This window comes from Desmodus rotundus, chromosome 13 (genome assembly GCF_022682495.2).
Source record: "Desmodus rotundus isolate HL8 chromosome 13, HLdesRot8A.1, whole genome shotgun sequence".
NCBI lineage: Eukaryota > Metazoa > Chordata > Mammalia > Chiroptera > Phyllostomidae > Desmodus > Desmodus rotundus.
Window position 1 is genome coordinate 87,976,682 of NC_071399.1, and position 27,938 is coordinate 88,004,619.

The window sequence follows — 27,938 nt, forward strand, 5'->3', positions numbered from 1 at the left end:
TGCGTTTTTGCCAATTCTTGATAAGAGCTAAAGAATTTGTTCAAGTGTTGATTTCATTGCTTTTGGGTGTAAGTTGATATTTTATCGGTGTTTTGCAGGTTCATGATTTAAAAGTGCCTTGTGTGAAGTCACTTTGGCTGGAAACTGCAGCCCGGGAGCTCTTGTTGTGTTTTCAAGTCTTGTTTTTTGTGTCAAATTACCCTGACCTTACGAGTGGATGAAGATACCTCAATTGTCTGATTTCGGAGCTTAAAAAGGTGGAAGGAAAAAGAAATCCTGCCAAGATCTGAACGTCGAAGTGGCTTATTTTCCATCATCGTCAATAGCTGTAGCAAGCTTCAGAACTGTACATATTCTCCCAAGGAATGCCCTGATATTGAAGTTGCTTTGTTAAAAACAGTGGTGTCTGCAAAACGGTCAGGAGACTCGGACGTTTACAGCCAGAGATGACACTGAGCGTGCTTTTATTTCTACCCACGGTCCTCAAGCCGGGCACGCTGACGGATGAGTGACTGCCTGCCGATAAGCCCTCTGCTCTCTCTGTTTCTTGGATTGGACTTCACTGAGCAATTTATCACGTACCTTCAGACTTACATGTGGGGATTTTCGCCACCATAGTTCTGGGTCCTTGGAACTTGCATTGATTTCATCATTTAACAGAACCGAACGGGATCTAAAGGACTTTATCACCATGGCTTTGAATGTTGCCCCAGTCAGAGATACCAAATGGCTGACGCTAGAGGTCTGCAGACAGTTCCAGAGAGGAACCTGCTCACGCTCTGATGAGGAATGCAAATTTGCTCACCCCCCCAAAAGTTGCCAGGTTGAAAATGGAAGAGTCATTGCCTGCTTCGATTCACTAAAGGTAAGACAGTGCCTTTTACGTGTCACGTCTGTGCCACATTGGACTTGCAAATGAAACGTTTTCCCTTGTACTTTTACAGGAGTTTAACAGCTGTTTCTAGATTCTGTTGTCTTCTTTGTGGTGAGCATTGAGAGATTTTCACTTAATGTTTTACGGATCCATGTTTACATGAAAAATACATGAGGCTGTATATTGGGTCTAGCTTGACATTCACATACCTAAGAGTTTTAAATCAAAGTCTGGCTTGTGAAAACTAAAGATGAATATTTTATTAACATTTGATCTTCTCGAGGTTATAGAAAGGTGAAGGAATTGAATGTTTCACTTTTGTATGCCAATTATCTGATTCACCTCTTGAAGCATTTTCTGCTCATGTGGCTTTCTTTCCTGGCCAAGGGCTTCCTAAAAAATACATCCGAATGTGTTTTTCATTCTCTTGACAACTTGGCATGGCTGACAAATGGTTGAGTACACCTTCAGTACTCCTTGAGAACCTACTATGCGAAAGGTAACACATAACACATCACAGAAAATAAGAATGGGGTGCAAGATGGCGTCCTTGATGAGCCCCCTGTCTGGGAGGGAAAATACAGCAAGCACAGAAGCAAATAATGCAGGACAGGAAGGGTCACATGCCTTAAGGGGGGCCTGGAGGGATGACTTCTCTGGGAGTGGAGAGAGGAAAGAGTGGGCTTCTAGCTGACTGTTTCAAAACATGGCTTCAGAGGCTGTGGCACCTGAGTTGTATACTGAGTAAGGCGGAGTTTGGACTTGAAGAAATGGGAGAATAATAATGAAAAATGTAATTGAAGGAAATGGGGAGACTTAGCCCATAATTCTTTGTGGTTTATTTTTCCCTAAAATTACGATTCTGTGAATCCCAGACTGTCTAGGGTTGTCTAAACATTATCATATTATTCACCGTAGAGATAAGTAAGATATATAGCTTAATGAGAGTTTAGTGTTTATATCTGCAGAAGTTTATTAAAATAAGCTTACCAAACAATAAGAAAAAAATGTGGATTCATACTCTCGATACATGATTTGGGAAATTTCTGCGCTATGCGTTTACAAAATAGTGACCTTAGCTTGTTCTTGGGTATTAAAGGGACTGGGTAAGTTTTGGAGGAAAATTTTATCTTAAAGTAAAAAATTATGTCTTGTAAGGCGTGTAGTCAAAATTGAAATATAAGACTTCAAATCATATATTTAAGTATACCTTAAAGAGGAAAATTTGTCTATACACTAACACATTGATATTCCAACAGAAGTCTTTTAAAGTTTGAAATTTTTAAAAATAGATGTACTATTCCCCTCACTACCTACCCTATTTTATTCCTTTTTTTATCATTAAAAATATTAATTAGACTTTAAAATTATGAATCATTTTGTCTACACAGAAATGAAGAGAGATAAATTATAATTCACATAACCTATAAGAATGTAAACAATTTTTATATTCCTTTTTATTTTGCTTTTTTAGTGAAAAAAGTAAAGTAAGTATGTATTTGCTTCTGCGATTATTACCAATAGAAGCATTCACTATAAAAAGCAGTGTAGATTAAAAGTTAGATCTTAAAAAAAAAATAAAAGTTAGATTTTAAGAACATCCAAATACCAAAACAGGTCAAAGATGAGAAATTCATTTTCCAGGTCATCCCCAATTCCTTCATTTTATTAATCCAAGCCTTCTCTTGTTAGATATGAAATATTAAATTAACATTTTAGCTAGTCACTTAAAACTTTCAATTTTTTTTAACTAGTTAGAGAAAGAGACCTGACCTATGAAGGTTGAGTGTTTTCTGAATATCTACAGGACACACACAGATCCTTAGAATTCATGACCTCGCTGTGGCTTCTCTGGGACCATGGTTGTTGGCAGAATCCAAACCATGAGACAGAGAGCGAGATCAGCTTTAAAACTTTATTTTTAGAAGTGTGTATTAGAACCATTTTTAAGTGTTGAAGCATAGTTAATATATTGCCTCAAGTCACCAGCTCCTTTTTAAAATTGAGTGTTTTCAGCTTATTTAATTTCAGTGTGTGCTCGGTATTTTTTAAGTTATCAAACTGTAAAGAATGTGAAAAGAGCCCACAGGCACACGCATAAGACAGACCAGAATCTAAATGCCTGCTCAAGCACTTCCCAGCCCTGGGTGGGTCATTTATCACTCCTTATCACTGCTGTCTCATCGGTAACAGGAGGATATCACCTGTGACATTGAGTCAGGCATGCACTGTGTCCAGCATGGTGCCAGCAGAGTCACCTTGCAAGGTGGTTGGTTGTAAGGGTTACAAGTCCTTTCAACAGGGGGCTGATAAATAAAAAACTCACTCAAAAATTGTAGTGAAAAAGAGGGACGTCGATGATAATAATTAAGCTATTTAATTTTATTTCATTTACTACATTGAAAGAAGACAGTGTTGCCCAGTGGGACGAGCCTGCAGTAGGGAGAAGGGCAGGAGCTTTGATGTTAGGCGTGCCCGGGCTTGAACACACATTGGCTGGGACACGTCATTCTACCTCCTTGACTTCAGCTGCCTCTTCTTTAAAATGCATATAATAACTCCTACTTCATAAGGTCCCTTCACAGACGAACTGGCCTAAGATGTGCCAGATGCCCAGCACAGGGCTGGGCGTGGTGGGGGCTGACCGCGGTAGTTTTTCCCCTTTCACGGTAAGGTATCACAGTAGAGCCCTTGATCTGGATGGCTGGCTTTACAGGCAAGAGGTGCCCCACTCCTTAGGCTTCCAACTCTTAACGTGTCCAGACTCAGCCATCAACTGTGTAGTGATCATACCTCAGGGACACAGATTAGTCACCACATTAAAAGCAGTCGTGTTGGAGGGAGACCTAATTTTTGTAGTTATTTGTGCAAGGTGTTATCTGCAGACATTGCGAGGTATTTTTATTCATAAAAATAGGTAAAAGGAATCTATGTCAGTCTATTAATATAGAGATGAGTCTGTTATGAGGCTGAGCTATCCCTTTCTTTGCTTTTTTTTTTTTTTGGTAGGGGTTATTTGTATACAGGAGTCATCTTCCACAAATCCATACTAAACAAAGTTGTGGGTGCTTGGAAGAGTGATTTGCTGGGGTCCTTGAAAAGGGAGTTATACATCTATAAGTACTTTTATAAAAGATGTTTCAGAAAACATAGCAGAGGTCTTACAGTAATATTTGTAATTTATTCACAATTCTCTTACCTCGTTGCATTTTATGTGAAATTACCCGGCATGCAAAAATATGTGGTTTCTTTTAAGCTACACTATTACTATAAAGAATGGAATTGCTTACATCTTTTCCGGATGGCCAGAACATTCTGGAACATTGTGTTCCACAGGTAGGTGAACTTCACAAAATACAACTTGCTTCATGATGGACAAACATCTCTATAGCAAAGGCCTTGACCTCCCACCTCTACATGCTTATGTCCATAAAACAATTGCCCTCACACTTTGAGATTTTTCTTTTCAGGTTCTTCCTCCTATAAATGACAGAAATGAATGTGGGGTTTTTGTTTTGGTTTTTTTTTTTGGTCAAATTGAAACATTCAGAGAGGAATAAATAAATTAGTTTTAACACTTATTGAGACTAAAGGTTTTGGCATTTATCACTTTAACCAAGTATTTAATATATTTGCTTCAACATCTGAATTTGAATTTGGCTTAAAAAAGAAAACATTTTTTAAAGTATGTTGCTACTTTTTGCCAAAAAAAAAAGGGAAAAAATGCTCTAGAGTACTTGGGGACATTGTTTGGACCTTACATAACCCTTCCCAGTAAAAACTCATCCAAAGACAGTGTGATCCTTTTCTTGCCTACATCAGATGATGCCGGTCCCACAGTCAGGGCCTCCCTGTGGTCCCCCTCTCACCCAGAGTAAAGCTGTTACAATCCTTCCAAAAGCTCTCGACAGCCTGGGAGATCTGCTTCCCACCCTCCGCCACTGACTTCAGACCTACCCCTGCACCCTCAGCCAATCCACTCCAGCCATCCCTCCTCTTTGCTGTTCCCTGGACCTACCCACAAGGATGTTTTTCACACAGTGACAACCAGGAAACAAAGATGCAAAGCCCTGGCCTGAGAATGTATCTGATCCCTGGCTCTCCTGCGTGTTAAATGTTAGATCATTTCATCCCCACAGGCTCCATTCCTTCATTTGTTTGTCCCTGTATTCCTTCATTCCCTCTTTAACGCACAGGAGGTGCAAACTCCAGATCTGCAGGAATCAGCAAGTAATACGAGTGAGTGACTCAGCACTTACTGTTGGCACGACTCAGGGCTCACTGGAGGCTGCAAAAACCGAACAGAAGAGCACACAACCTGCGAAGGGCGGCAGCTGCCACCCGGCCACAGGCAGCTGTTTCCTGCCTCGTGAGAATCCTGGTGATCTTTTCAAAAGAACCAGGGAGACAGATTTTGGTGCAAAGTTTCTCAACGTCTTTTTATTTTTCATTTAATTTTAATTAAGTTGCTTACTCACTTTAGTGAGGTCACATTGGTCAGAAGCCTTATATGAGTTTCAGGCGTACGACGTTATCGTTCTGTATTTGTGTGTGCAATGGCGAGCTCACCACCAACCTTCCAGCTTCCCTCCTTCACCGTACCTTTGGCCTCCTTCACCCATTTCTCTCTCCCCTCCCTGCCTCCCCTTTCCCTCTTACAATCCTCAGTCTGTGGTCTGTATGGATGAGTTTGTTTTCATTTTGTCTTGTTTGTTTCTTTTTTTGTTTTGCCTTCTTTCCACGTATGAGTGATGGTATATGGTGTTTGTCTTTTTCTGTCTCATTTCACTGAGCATAATCCCCACAAGGTCCGTCCATGCTGCTGCAAATGGCAATATTTCTTCTTTTTACAGCCGAGTAATATTCCATCATATACATGCATTTTCTTATACCAAATTTTCTTCATCTGTTCATCTGTTGATGGACACTTAGGTTTTTCTCATATCTTGGCTAATGTATATAATGCTGCAATAAAATAAGAGTGCAGCTAGCCTTTCTAATTAGTGCTTTTTCATATTCTTCAGATAAATACCCAGGAGCAGAATAACTGGATCATTTGATGATTCTTTTCTTGATTTTTGGAGGAGCCTCCATCCTGTTTCTCCTCGTGGCTGTACCCGTGTCCAGTCCTACCAGCAGAAAGGCTCCCTTTGCTCCACCTCATTTCCAACACGGTATTTCTTGTCTTCTTGATGACAGCCATTCTAATGGGTGTGAGGTGATATCTCGTTGTGGTATGGAAGTTTCCCAATTTCTAAATCTTGGCAACAAATTAAAATATTTTTAAACGCTGAAGTTCGAACAAAACATATCTCTGGGATGGATTCAGCTTGTAGACTGCCACGTTTAACCTGAAATAAACAAATATTGATCATGTGACAAGCCTTCACTGAGAATAGAACAGCATATACAGCATCTTCCATCAGTAGAGGTAATTGAGAGCAGAGTGAATTTATTCTGCTCTTAATCATCCTTGAGAGACTTTATTTACATTGCTTTAGTGATTCACTCTCTAGTTTTGCCCCTACTTCATTGGCAGCTGCTTCCCTTCCCAAATCTCCTCCTCTTGACCTCTACATGCTGATGTCTCTCCAGGCTTGTCCCTGAACTTCTTCTCTACATTTCCTCACACCCACAGTGGACAGACACCTTATTCTTCTTATAATTCATCAAGCATGTTCGTGCCCCAAAGCCTTTGTACTTTCTGGACCATCTGCCAGAAAACTGGACTTCCTAATCGGATGATCTCATCCAATCCAATGGCTGTAAACATTTTCTATATGCTGAGTATTTCTTAATTTCTATGTCTATTCCTGATTTCTCCCCTGAACTCCAGACTCGTGCTTTCAATGGCCTGCCTGACACCTCTATTCGGGTATTTGAGTGACATCTCAACTTTAACATGTCCACTAATAAGTTCTTGATTCCTCCTCCGAGCTATCGTTCCCATTGTGCCTATTCTCAAGAGATGGTGCTATGCATTCAGTTGATCAAATGAAACATCTTGGAACCCACCTCAAATCTTCTCTTCCAATTATAACCGTATCCAGTCCATCAGCAAGTCAAGTCCCATTCTCTCCGTCTTCAAAAGATACCGTAAATCCAAGCACTTCTCGACACCACTTCCATGACCACCCCGCCCCAACCACCACGCGTCTCATATGGACTATTGTAATAGCCTAGAGCAGCTCTCACTTTTGCCTCTCCCCACCCCGGAAGACAGAGGGACTCATAAATGTCATGTCATTCTCTTGCTCAAAATTTTCCAGTAGATGCTCATTTCACGTAAGTGCCCGTATGATCTGCAGCATTTCTGGTCCCATAGGTCGATCATGCTTCCCCTCACCACGGCCTCCCATCACTTGGGCCTCTTTGCTCCTCAGGGCCTTTGCAAGGACTGTTCTCTCGGCCTGGGATGCTCTCCCCCCAGATAACTGGAAGACTCAATTCTTTATTTTAGTCGGGACTTTGCTTAAGTGTCACATATGTATCCCCAGAAGCGCCCTCAGAACTTATCCCTAAGGGACGTTTTCTGTCTACATGTGTCTTCCTTGTCTGTCTCCACTGCTAGAAGGTAAGGCTGTAAGGTAGGGATCTCACTGTTCGGTCCATGTACCTGGCAGCTGCGGGGAGCTCAGTCATAGCTGTAAGTGCATAAAAATAGCCTCAAATCCTACACTTTTCCGTATCACGGCTCCAACAAAATTCAAATCACTTTTCTGGTTGTGTATTGCTCAATCCTTAAAATTAATTTATAGTCAGAAAACAATCAAAGTTTAAGGCTTTGTACAAATAAGCTCTTTGGCTTCTCTCCCCAAAGGTGGCCTGGGTCATTTCATGATTTTGGCTGCCCTGATAGGCAGGTGTCACATGGAGACTTGCCCACAAGTGTCAAAGCTGTTGAAATGCATGGAGTGGCTTGTCGGGCCACTGCGGGCAACTCAGCAGTCCCCAGGGCCAACGGCACACTGAAGCTTGTACTGGACAACATTTTCACTACTCTGTTGTGAAACAAGGACACCAAAATACCTTTATGCTTTTTATTATTATTATTATTATTATTGCGGTAAGAGCACTTCACAGGACATCTACCCTGTCAACAACTTTCTAAGCGTACAGCACACTATTGTTAACGAGAAGCGCTGTGTCGGAGCAGGTCTCCAGGACTTACTCATCCCGCATAACTGAAATCGTATGAAGTGCTTCTTTTTATGAAGGGAAATTCTTCAAATTTAAAGGTTGCGCTTCGTTCCAGGATTGTTTCCTTCTTTTTTTTTTGTTTTTTTGTGATTATCATAATATGCCTTTCTCTTCTGAAATGATTGTCTTAATAGATGAGTCTTTTTTGTTCTTTTTTCCTTAATGTTCTTCCTCCGTGAAAGAAAAAGTGGGGAACTCTATGTCAGTTTCCCATTCCTCTTAGAAATATTATTGTTCTATAAAATTCAAAGGCGGGGCCCTACCTCTCCGTACTGTTTGGCCTAAAATCCCACCATCAGGCTTACTGCTTTGAGTCACACACAGAGGAAAGGATTTGTCATCAGAACGTCTCTGTTGAGCCCACATATTACCTGAGAGGACCCTAGAAGTTCCTCAAGCCTTTTCCCTTTAGCAAATGACAACAGCTTGATCCACTGATTAAGCCAGTGATCTTTATCCAGTGTGGCACAAGAATTTGTAAAACACGCAATGCCCAACTATTTAGTCAGTGGCACCGCCTCTTTTCCCTTAGACTGTCAGATTTTAAAAAATGACAACAGCCAACACAACAATAGCTGTCCAGTGTGAATGAATCAAAATTATACCTATTTTTTGTCAGATCAAAAAAGAATAATATATTTTTTGGTGTGCTGCAGAATTCTAGTAAGGTTGAAAATCTCTGGACTAAGCTCAGTTTAACTTTTGGTGGACGGGGGAGAAAGAGACTGACCAGGGACTTTGAGACCTAGGACATGTTCATTCCAGTGTATAGGAGCAAGTCCCCAAGCCACAGCAGGGGACTCACTTACCCCTGACTGGGAAAACTGGGTTGTTCTGGGGTAGCTTAACCAATGGCAAACCTCACCTGCTTTACAATTTCCCATGGACTGACCTGCTCATACTAAATAGCATATTCTTTCCACTTGGTTTGGTTCAATTTCCTCTGCCTCGAAGATTGCTGTCTAGTGTGTATTACTTTCTCAGCACGGTCGTGGCCAAGAAGAATAAAACTGATAGTTGGAGAATAAATCCCCTTCCATTGCCAGGCACCCACCTTTGGGTTTCAGGGAGTGAGTGGATGTTGACGTATTTATTCATGGTCAACCTTACCTCACCATCTTGCCTAACTGACCAGCATTTTGGGAGTAAGACTGATGAGACTATTATGACTGAGGTCCTACCCTTAATGAATCCTAAGCCCTGTAGGAGATGAGACATCGCCAGGAGAAAGAGAAAAGCAAAATGCCTCAGATGCTGTAACCTAGTTAAAACCAAACAAAACGACTAGATGCACCTTCAGGCCTGTTTGTATTTCATTTATATTTCATCTTACTGGAGCATTTCATATTCTTAAAAAAATTATTGTGTAGAACTTATGATTGAACAAGTGATATGGATACAAGATCCACTAGTATTAACATAGTAATCAGTATTAACAGAGAAACTTGTTGAAAAGTAGACGATAGTACATATAAGCTTTTTCAAAATGCCCATCTGGTCCACATCTCCAATCTCACTCAGAAGAGTATCTCAAGTGCTCCCAGCCCTTAGTAAAATCATTAATAATGACACTAAAGATATCATTTCCACACCTGTCATGAAACTGACCCAGATGCTCAGGATCTAAAATTAATCAGCAGCAGCCTCATTTGAGAAATTTAATTCACATCGCTTCTCTTGCATTCCCGTTGGGCACGCAGTTGTTAACAAGCACTGGTGTATCTGGAAAATATTGGGATAGCAGAATTCTTAATGAAGAATTCTAGTAGATCCAGGTGTTCTGAGTGGTAATAAGGCTGAGGAGAAAGAAATTTCATTTCCTAGAGAAGTTCGATCTCTTTATTCGTTTATTTATTCTGTAAATAGTCATTGAACCACCACTGGGTGCCTGACAAGACACAGGAACTTTATTTCCCTGGAACTCAGAGGGAAGAAAACAATCTAAGGCCACAATCACAACTTACCAGGGCCGCTATTCATTCGCGGAGTACTGAGTGCCCGCCAGCGGGCAGGCGTTGGGCCGGCCGTGGGGGTACAGCTTGCCGTAAAAGCAGATAGATTTTTGACCTCCTGGGATTTTCGTTCTAATGGGAATGAGAGAAAACAAATGGGTAGAAACAGCGCCCCCACCCTAAAAAAGTGAGTTATTTTCAGGCTGTGAGAAGTGCTAAGAGGTAAATGAATAAGGTCCCTGTGAGGAGAACATTGTGACAGGGAAGGATTTAAACTGAGGAGTGGCTGGGATGCTTGCTCCAAGGAGTTGCTTTCTGGGCAGAGAGCGGAAGGATGGGAAGAGGCAGCCAGAGGTGGGGTTGCAGGGGGAGGCCAGGTCGGGAGCTGAGTTTGGGAGCTTTTCGTGGTCCATATTACTGCCTGGTCCATATTACTGGGGTGGTGGAGACAGAAAAAGAAAGGAATGTGTAGATATATTAAATTATATTTTGGAGGCAGAATTATTAGGAAAGGTGCATCGTGACAGGTTGGTATACGCATCCTGGCCCCATTTCTGCCTTACCCTTATGGTACTTAGAACTGATGGTTTGAAGGGGGGGGCTCAGCCTTCCCTCTTAAAACTGTTCCTCCTGGCCTTGTGTGCTGCTTATTTTGTTCTTAATGTTTGTTCTTAATGTTCTGTAAGGTTATCGTCTCTGTGGCCACTCAGGAACTGGGTGCCAAGCAGGGCTCCAGGGACAACTTGGTTTGTCGTCTGAGCAGATGTCCAGCTATCTCAGATCAGACTGCTGATACAGAAAACCCTTCCGAATGTGTCTTGTGTAATTGATGCTCCTACTACTTTTGGATTTTTCTTAGTCAAGTTTGAGAGTGGCTTGAATCTCACGAACTTTTTCTTAGATACTTCAGTTTATTTTTTACTTATTGAATTCATGAGGTGACATTGGTTGATAAAATGACACAGGTCTCAGGTGTACAATTCTATGTAACACATCCTCTGTAGATTGCATTGTGTGTTCGCCACCCCAAGTCAAGGCTCCTTCACGTAAGTCATTTTGTACAGAAAGTGCTATTGGCTAATTGGTTTCTCAGAGTTATTTTTGATTTCTAATCTCAATCATAAATTTAAAAACCTAAATTATTCTCACCTACTTCTTTAATTATACTGTAGAAAATGTCACCAAGAACCAAATCCATCTCTCAGAGAGCTGCATGTCCCCCAGATTTCTAAAATCTCTAATTGAAGTAAAAATAACTTCTTGATAAATGAGTGGTACAATTTCTTTTTTATTTGTATATAGGTTTTCTCCTCACGAAGTTCATCTGAATTTACATTTTTCTCAGTTAATTACCTACTTCACCAATGTTTTCAATTTAATCACTCAAAATAACTCCTTTTAGTCTGTTGTGTGCCTCAATCTTCTAATTTTAATAAATGTACTTACACATTTATTTAAAAACTTTATAATTTATTTCTACTTCTTTTAATTTTTTCTTTGACTAGGTTTACCAGATTTGCCAGAGATTTGTGTGTTTCATTTGAAAAACATTTGCTTGTAGAATTGATTTGCTTAGCTATCAATTCTATAAAAGACAGATTTCTTTTATCTCATTATCTTTCATTTTTATTTCTATTCGTATTGTTTTCTTTCTCTCTAGCTTCCTTTATTTCTTTCGTCTTTTTTTCTGAATTCCTGTATATGCTGTTTAGTTCTCTTTCTGTAATTCTTTTCTTTAGAAAGCTCTTAGGGCTGTGAATCTACTACATAAAACAGCTTTGACTGCATCGTGTATTTGCTCTTCAGCAATGTTCTCACATTTGTTACTTTCTAGTTTGCTTAACTCAGTTGTTATTTATGTGACTATTTCTAAATATCCAAGCAGTGTTGGAGTTTTTAAAGTTTAAATATTAACTTCTAGTAATATTTTATTATTAAGATAATGAAATCATCCAATTTTTACATTAGAAATGCATTGAAATATTTTATGGTCCAGTGATGGTCCATGTTTATAAATGGTACATGTGCTTGAGAAGATGCATTTCCTATTCTTAAGCACAAAGTAATATCAATGCATAGATAGTTATTCAAACCTTGAATAATTCATGTACTTTATGTCCTTAATTATTTATTTTTGTCTCCTTGACCTACCAGTTACAGTAATGCATGAAACTTTAATACGACTCATGTAATTTCTTGAGTTTCTAACAACGTCTGCCTTTCGTGGGCTGACGCTGTTATTTCATGCTAGTGTTTCTTGGCTTTCAGGGCTAGTTTGTGCTTTTACTTTGTATTGATACTCAGTTAGCCTTTGGTGCAAGTTTATTATTTTTTAATATACCGTATTTCTCGGACTATAATGTGCACTGGACCATAAGACACACCTAGGTTTTAGAGGAGGAAAATAGGGAAAAAACCCTGCTCCACCACCGCCCCCGCCCCCACCGCCCACCACCAGCAAGCCAGGTAACCTACATTCGGACTATAAGACGCACCCCCATTTTCCTTCCAAATTTGAGGGGGAGAAAGTACGTCTTACAGTCCGAAAAATACAGTAAGTATACCACCCCTGCTGTTTTTCTTCATGCTTTCCAAACATATCTTTTATTATTCTTTTATTTTTAATTGATTTGAAAGGCAGAGAGAGAGAGAGACATCACTTTGTCGTTCCACTTATTTATGCATTCGTTGGTTGATTCTTATATGTGCCACAACCTTGGCGTTTTGGGACAAGGCTCTACTGATCTGAGCTAGCCAGCCAAGGCTATTATTTTTTTATCTGAACTGTATTATTTACTTTTATCTCATGTAGGCACCGTTTTTGGAATTTGATTTTTAATTCAAATTAAGTTTAAAACGGTCTGTGTCTTTGACAGTAAAAAATTCTAACTATTAAAGGGACCCCTTCATTCTTATTTTGGAACTTTTATCAGGACCCTACAAGATCCACCCTCAAGATGGTGTCAGATGATAGGATTGCACCAAAAGAGAGAGAATTTATTGACCTCTTGTGCTCCAGAAGGGTGAGAAATGCAGGAAATAATGACCTACTGGTCACATTTACAAAGGTCAGGTTTGATGCGAGAGGAGAGATCAGGCATTTACCGTGAACTCTATCACTTACACGGGTAGCAGGCTGTAACCACCATGCAGAAACTTCTTTCAAAAGTAAAGCCTTCTTTAATCTCCCCAACTTTGACTTGCCAGCTAGACTCTCCTTGTTAGCTCTCACTGCTTCTTCCAAAACCTACCACTAATCATTTCATGGCTCTGTTCAATATCGTGCCATATTCCATGGGAGAGACATAGAAATGTAAGATTCAGCCTTGCTCTGAGGGATTTTATCAAATGAGTAAAAGACAAAAAGCCATGCAAAATTAACAATTACATACTAAAATATTTGATACTAATTATCAGTGGAAGAGGCTGGTTCAGAAAAGAGAGAGAATTATTGGCTGCAACAGAAGGGAGCTTTATAGGTAGAATTCAGCACAAGGGAGGGACTGCTCTTCACTTCGTGTCCCTGTCTTCACGGCTTCCAAATGCTTTTCCCTTTGGGGACTTCTAAAGACCCCTGTTCCATAAGTCTGGGTATGGATTCCAGGAATCTGTATGTTTAGAAAATATTACTTCAAATGATCTCATCATACACTCTGAAAATGCTTGTTCCTATGCAGCATAAAATCTATTAAGCAAGCATCCCTGAAAAATCTTACGGAAAGTTTCTATTTGTCTTCCAATTTTCCAATAAGGCACAAAAACTGTGTTATTTCTAAGTCAGGACAGTTTTTCTAAATCGGTAAAAAAATGATCAGGCACCTGTCCCACACCATTTGACTCCTTATTTCTGTGCCAGTTTTAATTGCAATATCCAGCAACATAACCGCCTAGAAGTCACTAGCCTGTAAAACAACACAAATCAATCCCAGTTATTGCCCCCTTAAAATACTGTGGGGAAATCATGGGAATGAATAAGTGAATGAGCTGGCTATGTTTGTCCTGGAGGAAGAAAGATTTAGAGAAGACATGATAGCCGTCTCTAAATATGCAGAATTAGCATGTTGAAGAGGCAGTAAACTTGCTCTATGTAACGAATGGAGCCAATGCATGAGGTCTATAGACAGATATTTGTTCAATATAAGAAGAAATATATAAACATGCCTGGAGCGATAAGAGTTCCCATCTCAGGAACTGCTCAAATAATGCAAACCTGGGATTTGCACTGTGTCCTTTAAAAGGTGTTTTCTGTGCCAAATATACTAAGAGACAGTTCCATGCAAAACTAATTACTGAAATGGCCAATCTTAGCTTAGCAAGAGAAATTTTCCCTGGTGTTAGTGTTGGAACATTGTGTTGCCTAGCAACCAGTAAACATCCATGACGCAATGGAAAATCACTAGTTTGTTGTCTGAGTTGATTGTACAAACACTACACTTGGTTCATTTCATTGATTATAAGTATTCCCATTATAGTTTGTTACAAAGCAAGAGGGTGCTGAGCTGCAACTTGCACAGTGCTAATCTGTATCAAACACTAGCCAGCTGCACAACTTAGCCACAATGCACACAAGAGAAACAGATGTTTGGTCCATGCAGGAGGGATGGGATAAGAGGGTGAGAACAGAATAGTCCGGGGACCTGTGCAGCTATGGGATGAAGTTTAATCTAGACGAGTTCTTAGACTGAGGGTACAAGTTTCGTCATGAACTCTTCAACTTTGGAAGTCTGTGGATTTTTAGTAAGTGACTAATAAGAGCATTTAAGGTATAGAACAAAGTTTAAAGATGTAACACGTTGTCATCATAACTTTCTGTTCACAGTCTCCTAGGAAACTGACAAAATGTGCCTGGATAGTCTAAAAGTTTGATTTCATTTATGAAGAGCTGCTTTACATTGTAAGAACCAAAGAACTGTTATTTGTCAAACTTCCACATCAAACATCCACCAAGTTATCTTATCGGGTTTTCCTAATAATAATGACTCAGCACATCGAACAAGCCATGGGGCCCCGTCAGATTCTATCCACACTAAATAACGGGATGCTCATGTCCCCTCAGTTTGATCTTTCAAACCCAAATCATAATTTTCTAAAGTGACTGATTTTGATTAATTTTTCTCTTTCCCTGAAAGATTTAGAATTGCTCTAGGTAACTTTTTATTAGCCAGTCCAAGACATTTGTACAGCCATATAATTAATAGCATTTTTAATGAAAATGATGGCATATTAATTGGTAATTTTTGGACAAGTGTTCTTCCTAATTACTTATTAACCTTTAAATCAGATGTACACAAGGGAATGGAACAAGACTCATATCTTTGAGTATCTGAAAGCTTTTCAAGGTGCTTTTTATAAAAAGAATCTGGAGGCAATGCTTCCCCCCGCCCCGGAGGAAACTCAAAATTACATCAGGAGCTAAGTGTGGTAGGATGGTTAGCACATTAATACGTGCGAGAAGTTTTTAGTGTATCTATTCTTGGCACTTCAGTGAATCATCATTAATAGAAGTATGGTGTAATAGGATAGTAAAGATAATGCCATAAATTTTTCTTTATTATTTAAATGCGTAGTTACTTGCAAAAGTTAATGAAAAGAAAAAAGCTATTATTAGTTGAGATGACTATTATATATTCAAACTTCTACTTGAATATTTCAATATATACACTAGAAAATAAGGATGGCTAGGTTCACAGAAGATTTCTAGATCTTTGGCCCCAAACCTCAAGGCTGACCTCATGGAGCTAAAAAGGCTTTACAGGTCGGCATGGTGAACCTGACTCATTGCCACTTAAACAGTGGGTCCATTTTCCTGGTTAAATGTATGCTAGATAAATAAGTGGCTTGCAGAGAGCAAGAGTCCAGTCTCATTCTATCTGATGGGAAAGGGCATCCACGGCAGGGTCTCCTCTGTGGCCCTGACTTTCTCCGAGTTTCCATCTGGCGTTTCTGTCTGTCTAACATTGTTGCAGGGGAGTTACTACTTGAAGGTCAAAGTTGTTTTACATTCCTTCTGGCAATTCATTTTGTACCCGTCCCTGACCTCTAGGCCTCTACCCCTTTACCTTTTTTACTTTCTTCCTCTGTCTTTGTCATAAATTCATTCATAAATGTATTTATCGAGACCCAGTATACTCCCAGACTTCTGCTTGGCATACAGGGTTCAGCAGTGAAGACAGCATGTCTGCCTTCACGTTGCTGAAAGTGTGGTGAGGGAGGGCAGTCACAGGTCAGTATCAGGCCCCCGTCTCACAGCAGGATAAATACCAGGAGGCGTATCTGTCTGCCCTGGAGCATGGGACTCGGGTGTATGCTTGGGAAGCACATTGTGGGGTAGCCGACGCAGACTGGGAGCAGGGAGGGGGTGGCGGTGGATAAGGAGGCAGAATGTGCCATCTCGGAATCTTCCTTTTCCAATTCCATGAGGCTGCCGATTTTCTCAGTTACCCCATCTCTCTCCTTTTACCCAGTTTCCTAAGACTCTCCATCTTCCACGTCTCCCTATTGGATCGATATCTGCTTAAACAGTGGGTCCTGTGAGGCCCATCCATCAAACCATTACACAGCAATAAAATGTAACAAAATAAGACACTGCTTCAAGGGCCTGCTGCAGGTTGGAGGAGGCTGCAGGTTGAAGAAGGAGTCTGAATAGTCACCCTCCCCAGGGTGACAGTTCCAGGAGGTCTGCAGGCAATTGCAGGCAGAGTTACAGCCGTGGCTCCGCTCGCCATTCCCAAGCACAGGGAGCTGCCCGAGGCCAGGTGTGAAGGGAGAACGCCAAACTGCCGAAGGAGCAGCAATAGATCTCTGCATGCGTTTAGCAGTACATTTTTAAATGGATAGACAAAATGTTTCCTGAAAGAAGGAGAAGAGAGGAATAAAAGAAAATAGGAACAATCGCAGCTGCCATTCACTGAGCACAACCTCTTACCTCATCAACTGTTCCAGGCATTTGCAGGATATAATATGGGATTCTTAAAACAATCCTTGGAGGCAGATTCTTAAAGCAAGTCCTGGGACATTCTCTGTCAGCAAGTATGAGCTCAGTAGCTTCTTGTGGAATAAATGAATAAATGAATAAGAAGGAATATTTCCCTCTTCCCCCAACCCCTGGAATGTAAGTGCCTTGAGGGCAGAAACATCATTTTGCCTTTTCCTACATCCCAAGCACCTAGAGTGGAGGTTGGCACTCCACTCTATGGTAGGCAGTCGATAAAATGCCTTTTTTAAAAGACAAGGAAACTGAGACTTAGTATGATTCTGTATTCTATGCAAAATCACACCCAAACTGGGAGGATTTGGGACTTGATTCCAAGTCAACCTATGCTTTTCCGCCCTCCACATCACACCAGTCTGGCCTTTCCTTCTCCATACTCATTCTCTATCTCAAGCTTGCTCATATTCCAGAGATACTTTTCTGTCTGTAATTCACCAATACGGTTTTGCTTAAAGGCTTAGCTCATTAGCATATATGGGTGAATCCAGTTGGCTCCTGAACATCATGGAGGTTACAGGTGCCAACCCCCAGCCCAGTGAAAGACCACGTATAACTTTTATTCCCCCCAAACTTACCTACTAATCACCTACTATCAACTGGAAGCCTTACAGATAACTTAAAGAGTTGATAAACACATATTTTGTATGGTATATATGTATTATATACTGTATTCTTACAAAAAAGTAAGGTAGAGAAAAGAAAATGTTATTAAGGGTATAAGAAGGAAAATGCATTTACAGTATTTATTGAAAAGAAAATCCATGTATAAGTGGGCCTCTGCAGCTCACACTCATGTTGTTCAAGGCTCGGCTATATTTAGCATGTACCTATTATCACGGTGACTCTCAGGTTTCCTAAAAAAGAACTGGTGGGGTGGGGAGGGGGAGGGGGGCAGAGAGGAGAGATGGAAAATCTCATTCTTCCGGCTTGTGCTGCAGGAGTGCACAGGAACACAGAGGCAGAATGAATTGCACATCCCCTGCAGCGGCAGTGGGGCTTCTGCCGCTGGGACGAGATTTCCGAGTCTCCTCAGCGGAATTTATTTACAGTGTTAAAAGGTAAAGACACACGCACACTCACTGGTGTATTATGAAAGGTCATTATGATAACCTAGCATGTGGGGCAGACTGCAGTCTCACAGTATAAGGACGCAGTGAAGCAGCTACCTGGTAGTGAACCTGGCTGATTTGGGAGAGAGGCAGAAGGAAAGCGATGAAGTGTTAGGGATTGCAGGATGGAGAGTGACAATCTTCGGAATAGTCCGAGTGACTCAGAATTTCACCGAGTACGATTATCGATGCTTTTGGTAGCTTACCATACTAGATTCCAGCTACTTTCATCTTTCTGGTTCTAGATTTTTCTGAGTCTTTCTGTAATAATCTTTTCTATTTTTCCCACTCGCTGGAAAAAATTATAGGTTGCTAATATTGACAGTGGGATAGGAAGTTATGCGCTCTCATAGTCTACAGAAGTACGAAGTGGCTCAGACTTTCTGGAGGACGATTTGGACAAATAAATTATATCCTTAAATGTTCACAGCAGCCAACTCAGCAATTCCATTTCTAGGTAATTATACTAGAGAAATACTGAATGGGAACGAAACAGCATGTAGTAGTATTAATAATAGTTAAAAATAAAAACAATCACAACACTAATCAATAAGGTAATCTGGTAATAAGGTAAGGTAGGGGAATTGGTTAAATAAACTATGGATAATTGATACTATGAAATACATGCGACATTTCAAAGATGAGTTAGAATTACTCTGTCTACCTTTGTACACTCTATTTTAAGTGCATATACATCTGGCTGGGAAAAAAATCTCCAAAACATGGTATTATTTAGTAGGAAAGAAGTTTGTTGCAATACTTTATACATTATTATCTATTTGTATTTAAAATTCATTTCAAGAGATATATTTCTACAGGTATATATATAACATACCTATTATATATTATATTACATTATAATACTGCATGTTATAATACATCATATCATAATGTTTATATAATATTTGTATATAATATATGTCAGTGTATATTATATGTGTTTATATACATATAATTTTATATTGCATATATAAATACAGCAAATACATGTTGGGATTCCCTCCATATCATGCCTCTGCAATTCTTTAAGCCTTAGACTCTTAGAATCCATGTGGTCAAGGCTGGCTCACTGCCATGTCCAAGTTCCAACCAGTTCTCAGGGAAAGGGAAAAATAGGGGACATGCTCCCTCAACTGTCTCAAGGGTCCCAACTTGGAGACAGCACAGAACACTTCTACTCACAATGTGTCAGTGGAAACTTGGCTACACGTCTACCAAGGACTCTTGAAAACACAGCCCTTGGCTAGATGACCAGATACCCAGGTTAGTATGGTGGAAGTAAAAGGGAAGACATCTTGGTGGACAGCTAGCTGTCTCCTCCACCATATAAGAAAACATAAACACAAATAGAAAACAGAGGGGAACATGAAGTTTTGCTCTAATGTGAGGATAGGGCAGCATATCAAAGAAAATCTTAACTTTATCAGTGCTTTTCAAATTTTTTAATGTGAGTAGGAGAGATTATGCCTGCCTCGGAGCTGGTAATGAGGTCAGTTGCTTCATCTCTTGTCCGATTCTCATTGGGTGATAGATTCACGCAGCCCATCTGACCCCCCCCCCCCCACAACTGACCTGTTACAATACTTTTCATGCTCCTCTTCACCTTCAGTGTCTTTACCCCACTCTCCTTCCAGGCTAATCCCCATTGAAATGCTTAAAAAATCAGGATGCTCAACAGCCATGGATTGTAATTTTATTAAAAAGGCAGGTTGCCTGCCGCCCGCCTTTATCCTGGCCCTGGGGTTGTCTCATGCACTCTGTAACTCACAACTCTATGGACCATTTCTAACCACACTACGTACAGGAGGAAATTGGAGGGACGAGGCGGACTTTTCCCTGATGCCACCGTCCCCTGCAGAAAGGCCCATCCCACTGGCCAAACAAGACTTCAGTGTCTGAATAAATGAGTGACGGTGGCAGTTGATGTGCCCGACTTAGTGGCAAAGCCATTAAAATAAGAAGAACTTCAGAAAGGTGAATGATCACTAGGAAAGGGGGTCTAAGCAAAGGTTCCTCACTGAAATGAGACAGGAAGTGGGCCCCTGGGCATGTGTGACATCTGTGTAGACGTGAAAACCTTAGCATGTGCTGGGAGCTCAGAGTGAACACTTATTTATTGCCTGGTATATTTGCATTCATTACTCCATCTACCCTTACAACGTATCATGATTTTACAGATAAGGAAACTGAGGCAAAGAGAGCTTATAGTAATGATGCCCAAAGCTAGTAGGTGGAAGCGGTGGGATTGATGTCCCGACCCATTTATTTTCTGGGTAGATCTAGACCTGTCTGGTTTCCAGTTACTCACTGTGCCTCAGAGCATCTCAGGCAGGAGGAAAAGTGGGACGGAATGAACATGTGTCTGGTCTGTTGAGGTGCACGGAGGAGAGCAGGTTGAGAGGCAGAGTGTCACTGCATATGCGTTGGGGTTGAGGTCACCCTGGCATCTGAGCAGGCTCTGGTACAAGAGGATTGAGTTACTTGTAGGAAGTGCTGTATCATGCTTCACTTGGCATTGAGCTCTCCCCAGGCCGTGGGGGTAGAAAAGCTCTGTGAGTCACTCCAGCTCCACTGGCCTAATTTAACCAATTTAACCAGTTTAGAAAAGAGGTTTCTTAGCAGAAAAGAGCCTCAGCCTATATTAGCTCATCATCAGCACACGGTGATGAGTCGTGTCTGGTTCCAGGTCATTTGTAGTCACTAGAAACACGAGCAGGTGGGTCTCCCCGTCCCAGACCTCTGAGGGCTTGAGCAGTCAGCTCTCCCTACTTCCCTGAGACTCCTTCTGCTGGGACCCCGCCTCGATTCCTCATGAGGTGACTCTGGTGCAGTGTCCTCTTAGACACCGTGCCCTCTGAAACCTCTCCAGATTCCTGCAGCACATCCTCAGCCCTGGAGACAGCTCAGCTCTTTGTCCCTGGGACCACAGCCATCTCCACTTGCTCCTTCCTCAGGAAGTCCCTCTCATCTTGGAAGACTACACAGTTCTCTTCCTGGGCTGTTTCCCCTTCTTTCCTTCTCTGACCCCAGCCACAGACAATTTCCAAATGCTCTTTCGAGAGCTCTCCTCTCAAAGCACTTCACTCTGATCCATCAAATGGGAGGAAAGAATCCCAGTCCGTTAAAAAGCAAGGGCAGAAGTAATGGTGCCCTGGAGAGCTTACTTCCAGGTGGGCGGGCGAGGGGGCTGTTCATAGGTTTCCTGAAGCAATGTGATCAGGTGGGGAAAGACCTGGAGTTCCTCAAGCCAGGTGTCATCTGGTAATAGCACAAAGACTAATTGTAAGTAAAATAGACTGTCTTATTAGTATTACAGCATATTAATATATGCCCAGTGCTGTGCCCTAAAAGCAACCCTATGAGGTTGGGCCCATTTTGTGGATGTGGCAACTGAAGGTTAGAGAGCCTTGTTCGTCCTGTGGCTGGTATGTGACAGAGCTGAGTCTGATGCTGGTCATTTCGATCCAAACACCACAGGAGCAAATATGTCGCTGGAGTGAAGACAGAGCAACACCAGGAGTTGCTCTGTGAGTTGCTGGTGTGGAGCCCGGACGTGGCCAGGGACTGGCCTTGGTTGGCTCTGGGAACAGAACAGGAAGGAAGCGGGACAGCTTCCACAGGAAAGCTGGCAGACTGAGAGTAAAATGGGAAATGGGGAAGAGAGGGGAGGGGACACATGGTGAGCACCCGGCCCATTTGTCAGTGGGTATATGGTCCATCCCCACCATAACTTTGGGAAAAGATCTCCTTTTGCCCATCTTGTAGTCGCAGAAGCAGAGTTGGGGGTTTGAACTCGATCTGCAGCTCCCACGTGGCAGGCAGAGCGGCGAAAGCTGGGCCCTGTGTGACTTCCAGTTTGGTGTCCCCTACCCCTCATGGCACTACTTCAAACATGGCATCCGGCTTGGGCAAGGGCCATGGGGAGGAACCACAATATCATTCCCAGAAATAGGGACGTTTTCAGGGAGAAACACATGGGAGCAAGCACGGGGACAACCAGTGTGTCGGGGGTGAGGTGTCAGAAGTCTATTCTGGCAGGAATTTCTTGAGTCTCTGGAGACTGGACTTGGCAGCGCCAATTTGGGTGGCTGACATCATGAGGCTGCAGCCGCTCGAGGGAAAACAAGAAGAGGCAGGTGCAGGGGGTTGGCCAGAGGGGGTTGCTCACAGTGGGGCCCCGAGAAACCGTAGAAGCCAGCAAAAGTCATGGAAAAGCACCTGAGAGGGAATAAGAGGGTAGGATGATCAGAGACTCTCCATGCGGAGCACTCGGGGAGAAAGTGTGGGATCCAAGAGCATCCCAGCCAGCCAGCCACCAGTTTTTCCCAACCTGCCGGCGCTGCTACCATGCTATCTTGAATCATGTCAAATTTATTGACACTCTATTACGTTCCATTAAATTCTGTAACCACAGAGGACCGTGAAGTATTCAGTCTCTCAGGAGTCACTGCTGTGGGTGGCAGAAGGCCCTGGTTTCCCTCTAACTGGTTATCGTTTTCCATGAAGTATTTGTTGAACATTAGCCTTACATAAACAAACAGGAAAAGATAGTGTATGCTCCCTTGGAACATTATAGGAAAGTGTAGGCTTCCATTTAATGAGGTTTGGAAACAACAGAGCAATTTTGATGTCCTGTCAAGCTTGTTAAATTGCGGTTCTACCAGAATTTTCATTGCGCCAGAACCAGCAGGTCCCAGGGTGTAAGTTGGGCATAATTGGGTATCCACCAGTTCTGTCAGGTGACTGGCATATAATTTAATGCAATAATTAAGTAAATGAAACTGCCGTGCCCTGAAAAGTTCTCTCGCAGAACTTGTAGCCCGCTCTCCGGAAGTAACTGGGGAGGTGATGCCCACGGTGTGATTGATATGTGTTTCCTGAACCCAACGCCACATCTGAAGAATGGCTCCCATTAGGTCTACAGGTTTCTATTGTCAATTGAGGGGTCAGGGACTTGCATTTGTAAAATCTCGTCTGACTAGTTCTGATGGAAAGTCATATTCGGAAAACACTGTTTATGTTATTTGGGGAGGAAAGCTTTGTTACGTATTTTATCCACCTAAACTTTGTCAAGATCGACCTAGTGGGGTTAAGTAGGGAGGGGTTTATTTGATTGTCGCCTATACCAACTATAAGTTAAAAATTGATGTGAAAAAAATTATGTACCATTTTACATAGGTCAAAAATATTAATAACAGACTTTTTTAATTATTATTTTTTAACGTAATGATATTTGTTATTGTCCTTTGGTATGTTATCCAAATTCTCTAATATACCCGATCTGGGCCGGGAATGGAATCATGTGAAAAGTGAAGGATTTTAGAGTAGATCAAAATATCAGATCTCTGAAAATCTGGCTTTGGGTCCTATTGATAGGCTAGCTGACCTTACACAAATTATTTGTGAAGTAGCAATAATAATGCCAATATCTAGTCTGCAGAGCTCATAGAATTTTCATAAACATCAGATGATATGAGGAAAGTGACAGTGCTTTGCAAACTATTAAATGCTTATCAATAGCCCTGGCTGGTGTGGCTCAGTGGATTGAGTACCGGCCTTTGGACCAAAGGGTCGCCGGTTTGATTCCCAGTCAGGGCACATGTCTGGGTTGTGAGCCAGGTCCCCTTAGGGAGCGCGTGACAGGCAACCATGCACGGATGTTTCCCTCTCCCTCTTTATTTCTCCCTTCCCCTCTCTAAAAATAAATAAGTAAAATCTTTTAACAATATTAAATGCTTATAAGTGAATGCATTACTGTTCATAATTTAAGTCATAAGCTCTATGTTGTGACCTCCAGGATGGTCCCCAAGGAGAGAACAGTGGGAGGGATCCCAGTGCTGCTTAGAGAAGCTTATTTGGCTTTTCTGCCTTATATTTATTTGATTTAAATATTGGTTTTCTACCTAAGGTTTCATTGGGAGCCTGCTACTTTAAAGAAAAAAAAAGGTTGAAAATCACTCTTCTATATTCTCTTGGGCTGTCTTCCCAAATTCTATCTCCTTTAATTGCCAGCCCTCCCCCCTCTTAAGCAAGTAACTTCTCATTATTACCTTACAGACATTTTTAAAAGGTAAGACTCCAGTTCGCTTCCTTCCTTGACTTCCTATCAGGAGTTCTGGTTAAATTCTTCCATTGAGTCGAAAACCAATGGTTAAAGCATGTTTTTAGATGAATTACTATTATTCTCAAATTATAGTTTTACTGCTCCTATGCATAATTAAGAAATTACTACAACAGAATTTCTTCTTAACTAATTCCAGTCTACTACTGGGAAAGACAAGTGAAACCTTAGACTCGTACATGTACCGGGCAGGATAGACAAATCAGAAAACTGATCAGTCCCTCGTGCTCAGCGAATATTGAGTCGATATAATTTTGGTAAATGGCTTAAAAGCCTAAATCATTCCTTCAAAATCTCAAATCATATATATGCAGGTTTGCTATATTTTTTGTCAGATAGGGTAGGTTTCTCGTGAAGAGTTCAAGACATTTGACCGGAAGTTACCCAGCCAATCGTGAACATTTCTAAGAGGGACTGAACAGGAGAGGAAGTGGAAGAAGGCACAGGAAATAGGAAGGAATGGAACAAATGCATTCACACACACACACACACACACACACACACACACGTTGTGGCTAAAGGTAAACAAAACAGAACAGAACCCCAGGGGGGCTGTCTGTGCTCCAAGCGTGGAGGGGTGCTGGAGGGGTGCTGACGTTGTTAGAGCCCTGGCTGGGCAGCTTCCACTGCTAGTCTGCACACGCCCCCTCCATCCCCCACCCAGAGCTTGGCGGAGAAATAGAGAAATTGTCTGTAACCACCTCCCAGCCCTTGTTCACTGCACTGCAATCTGATTTTGCTCCCACCAACCCCCCAAAACTGTCCTAGATGAGATCCCCAAGAGCTACTTAAGTGCCGTATTGGATGATCAGTTTCGCGGCTCTTCCTTTCACTCAGCCTCTCGGCAGTATCCGGCAACGCTGGGCACTCTCATTTTCTCACCAGGTCATGCCTCTTCCTCCACGTCTTACCTTCTACACATTTTAAGGAAAAAGGACTTGAACATATTTTCCCTAGGCTAAACCAAAACCAGATAGTTTTTCCAGAAATGTACAAGCGAACGACGAAGTGGTCACTCTGGAAGCTGACTTGCCATTAGATTAGACTTCAGAGGAGCCGAGTAATCCCATATTTCACATGACCCCAGGTGAAAGAAAAACTATTTAGTCAGCAACAGGGAAGGGGAAAATAAATCCAAAAGCTCTCTTGTGCAGGTTTGTGTTATGAAACCCGAACAATGTGGCAAATTACATTAGTCAGGGAATATGAATCACTCTTTAGACAAAAGAATATTCATAACATTCTTGCTGTTTAGAGATAAAATAGTTCTCTTCCTTGATCATGGAATCATACAATCTTGGATCTGGAAAGACTTGAGAGAATCGAATTATTTTCCACCCAATGCCAAGACAGAGACTCCCTTGGGGCAAGGCTCGTATTTCCTGCTTCCTCTTCGAAAAGTCCACAGTGCTGAGTCAAGGACTGTGCACTCACAAGAGTCCCTTAAATAACAGTCGACGATGCGGCTGCTGTCCATTTGCGGGTGTAGGGGGTGAAAAGGAAAATCTCAGCTTCCCTTTCTGGAATTGTCTTTCTCTGTGTCGACCACCCATTCCGAGCCATAGAACTATTATAAAGATAGGGATTACACCTTTGGGACTTTCCCTGTGTCACTCATTGAAATGTCACGCAAAGAGCTACACGGGTGCTTTTGTTGCCTGACAGGCGTTGGCCCGTTGCCATAAGGCTGGCGGGCCGCAGTTCATGCAGAATCTGCACACGACCTGCTCATTCAAATATTGTGTCCAGAGTCTTACCTTTTACCACCACAGTCCAACCACTAACAATGACTCCAGATCAATATTCCTCTCCGAGTTGTCTCCGTCCTACCAGCTGTCACTTAAGGGTAATTAACACATCTTTCTCCATTATGCATGCTGGTGGAAGAATTTCAAACATTTGGCTGGATAACAAATTCATCCCCTCTGTTAGAGAAAGGTCATTCCTCTGGCCATCTGGATATTTACTTTTCTTTAGAAATGAACTTCATGGAATTTTCTGTGGGGAGGGGAAAATGTTGAGGACAAAGGGAATTTCCTAGTAAAAGTAATTAGCTCCCATTCAACACATGCCCACACACCAACAGTTTCACATGTTACGGCCAACCTTTATTTTACTTATTCCACGATTAACATACATCGTGCTTAGTCTGCGTGACGTTGTGATGAGCTATCTTAGATGGCCCTGATGAGTTGTTATTGATCCTGTAGCAGAATATCTCTTAGCATCTGTGTTCATAAAAGGTACCAGCAGTCACTTAGAGGGGAGTTGGAAAAGAAGCAGCGCTGAGAGATGTGCCAGGCTGGGTGAGTCCTGACTCTTAAGGAAGATGCAGAATGGTGGGAGGGAACACGGAGTGCTTGTGACACAGCAACCATAATCCTTAACTGCCAGCAAGGTACCAAAACAAAGCCCTGTGGAGGAGACACGTCTGAGGGGAAGTAGGAAGTGGCGGAGAAGACATCGGAGATGGGCCGCTGATGTGGAGGAAGAGGGTACTCTAGGCAGAAGGAGCCTCACAAGTGTGTGCTTGGAGGCGGGAAAGGGTGGGATGTTTGGAATCTGAGAGTAATGCAGCTGGACCGCAGTGTGGAGAGACGGGGGCATGGAGGGTGAGGAAAGAACAAGGATCCATTACAACTGAGTTGTGGGAGAGCTTCAACACCACAGGGAGGAATTTGGACTCAATTTGGTAACTCAAGACAATGAAGGATTTTGAACAGGGAGATGAAAACTTAGAGAAATGACCTTGGCAACTGTTAGACATTGAATTGCATCCCCCCGAAATTCACATGTTGAATTCCAAAGCGTGCCTTTATTTGGAGATAGGGTCCTCACAGAGGTGATCGGGTCAAAGCAACGTTTTTAGGGTGGTCCCTAATCCATGTGACCGGTATCCTTATTAAAAGGGGACACCTGGATGCAGAGATACACAGAGAGGGAAGACAATGCAAAGAGACAGAGGGAGAAGATGGCCAAGAAGAGAGGCCTGGAATAGATTCTACCCCAGAGCCTTCAGAGGGAGGGTGGCCTTCCAGTCCCTTGATTTCGGATTTTTAGCCTCCAGAGCTGTGAGACAATACACTTCTGTCAATTTAGTCTGCCAGCCTGTGGTGCCGTGTTAAGGCCACCCTAGCAAACCAACAGAGCGCTAGTGTTTGAGAAGGAGTAGAGTGGACAGAACCTGTGCTCCAGGAATGAACCACACACGCCTCACAGAGGATGGTGGTGATGGGGAATCAAAGCAAGAGAGAGAGGAAAGACAGATGCTGCGTAATTGAGTCCCCAGCGGAAATATCAAGGTGTCGGCTAAAGCAAATCATCGGCTCCTCATGCTTCGTTCAGGGTTTGGATTGGGCATACAAAGGCCTGGGTGCTAATTAGTCTTGGTTCTAACTCCAAATAGTTCTGTGATCGCAGACAAGGCCCATTTCTCTCTCTAGTCCAGAATCTCCATTGTAAAAGGAAGGGATAGCGCTAGATCATCTTATAGCTTCCAGATCCAAGAATTTGGATTTTAGGATGCTAATTAGATGAAGTTTTACGTTAGATACAATAAATAATACATTGGTGTGTGTGCTTGTGTGTGCACGGGTGTGAGCTTTATTTTATAACCCACCTGTTTCTACAAGAAATTTGGGGGAACTGTCAAACCTCAGCATCTGGTCTTCAAAAAGAACAACAAAGTGGA

At 42.0% G+C, this 27,938-nt stretch overlaps 1 protein-coding gene and 1 long non-coding RNA gene across 10 annotated transcripts in view; both read left to right on the top strand.

The window, feature by feature from the left end:
• MBNL2 (muscleblind like splicing regulator 2) overlaps positions 1 to 27,938 on the top strand; it is a 148,591-nt gene that overhangs the window by 48,190 nt on the left and 72,463 nt on the right. For 8 of the 9 annotated variants that reach the window (XM_024568648.3, XM_045201326.2, XM_024568664.3 and 5 more), the window contains exon 2: positions 99 to 865. In XM_024568648.3, coding sequence (XP_024424416.1) covers positions 692 to 865 — 174 coding nt within the window. In that variant the 5' untranslated portion in view covers positions 99 to 691. Of the gene's footprint in view, positions 1 to 95; positions 866 to 27,938 lie in introns of those variants that run through there. The other variant, XM_045201360.2, reaches the window with a different exon arrangement.
• Positions 6,057 to 21,273, top strand: LOC139440510 (uncharacterized). The gene is made up of 2 exons (XR_011650738.1): positions 6,057 to 7,448; positions 16,491 to 21,273. It is a non-coding gene; the product is annotated as an uncharacterized lncRNA (long non-coding RNA).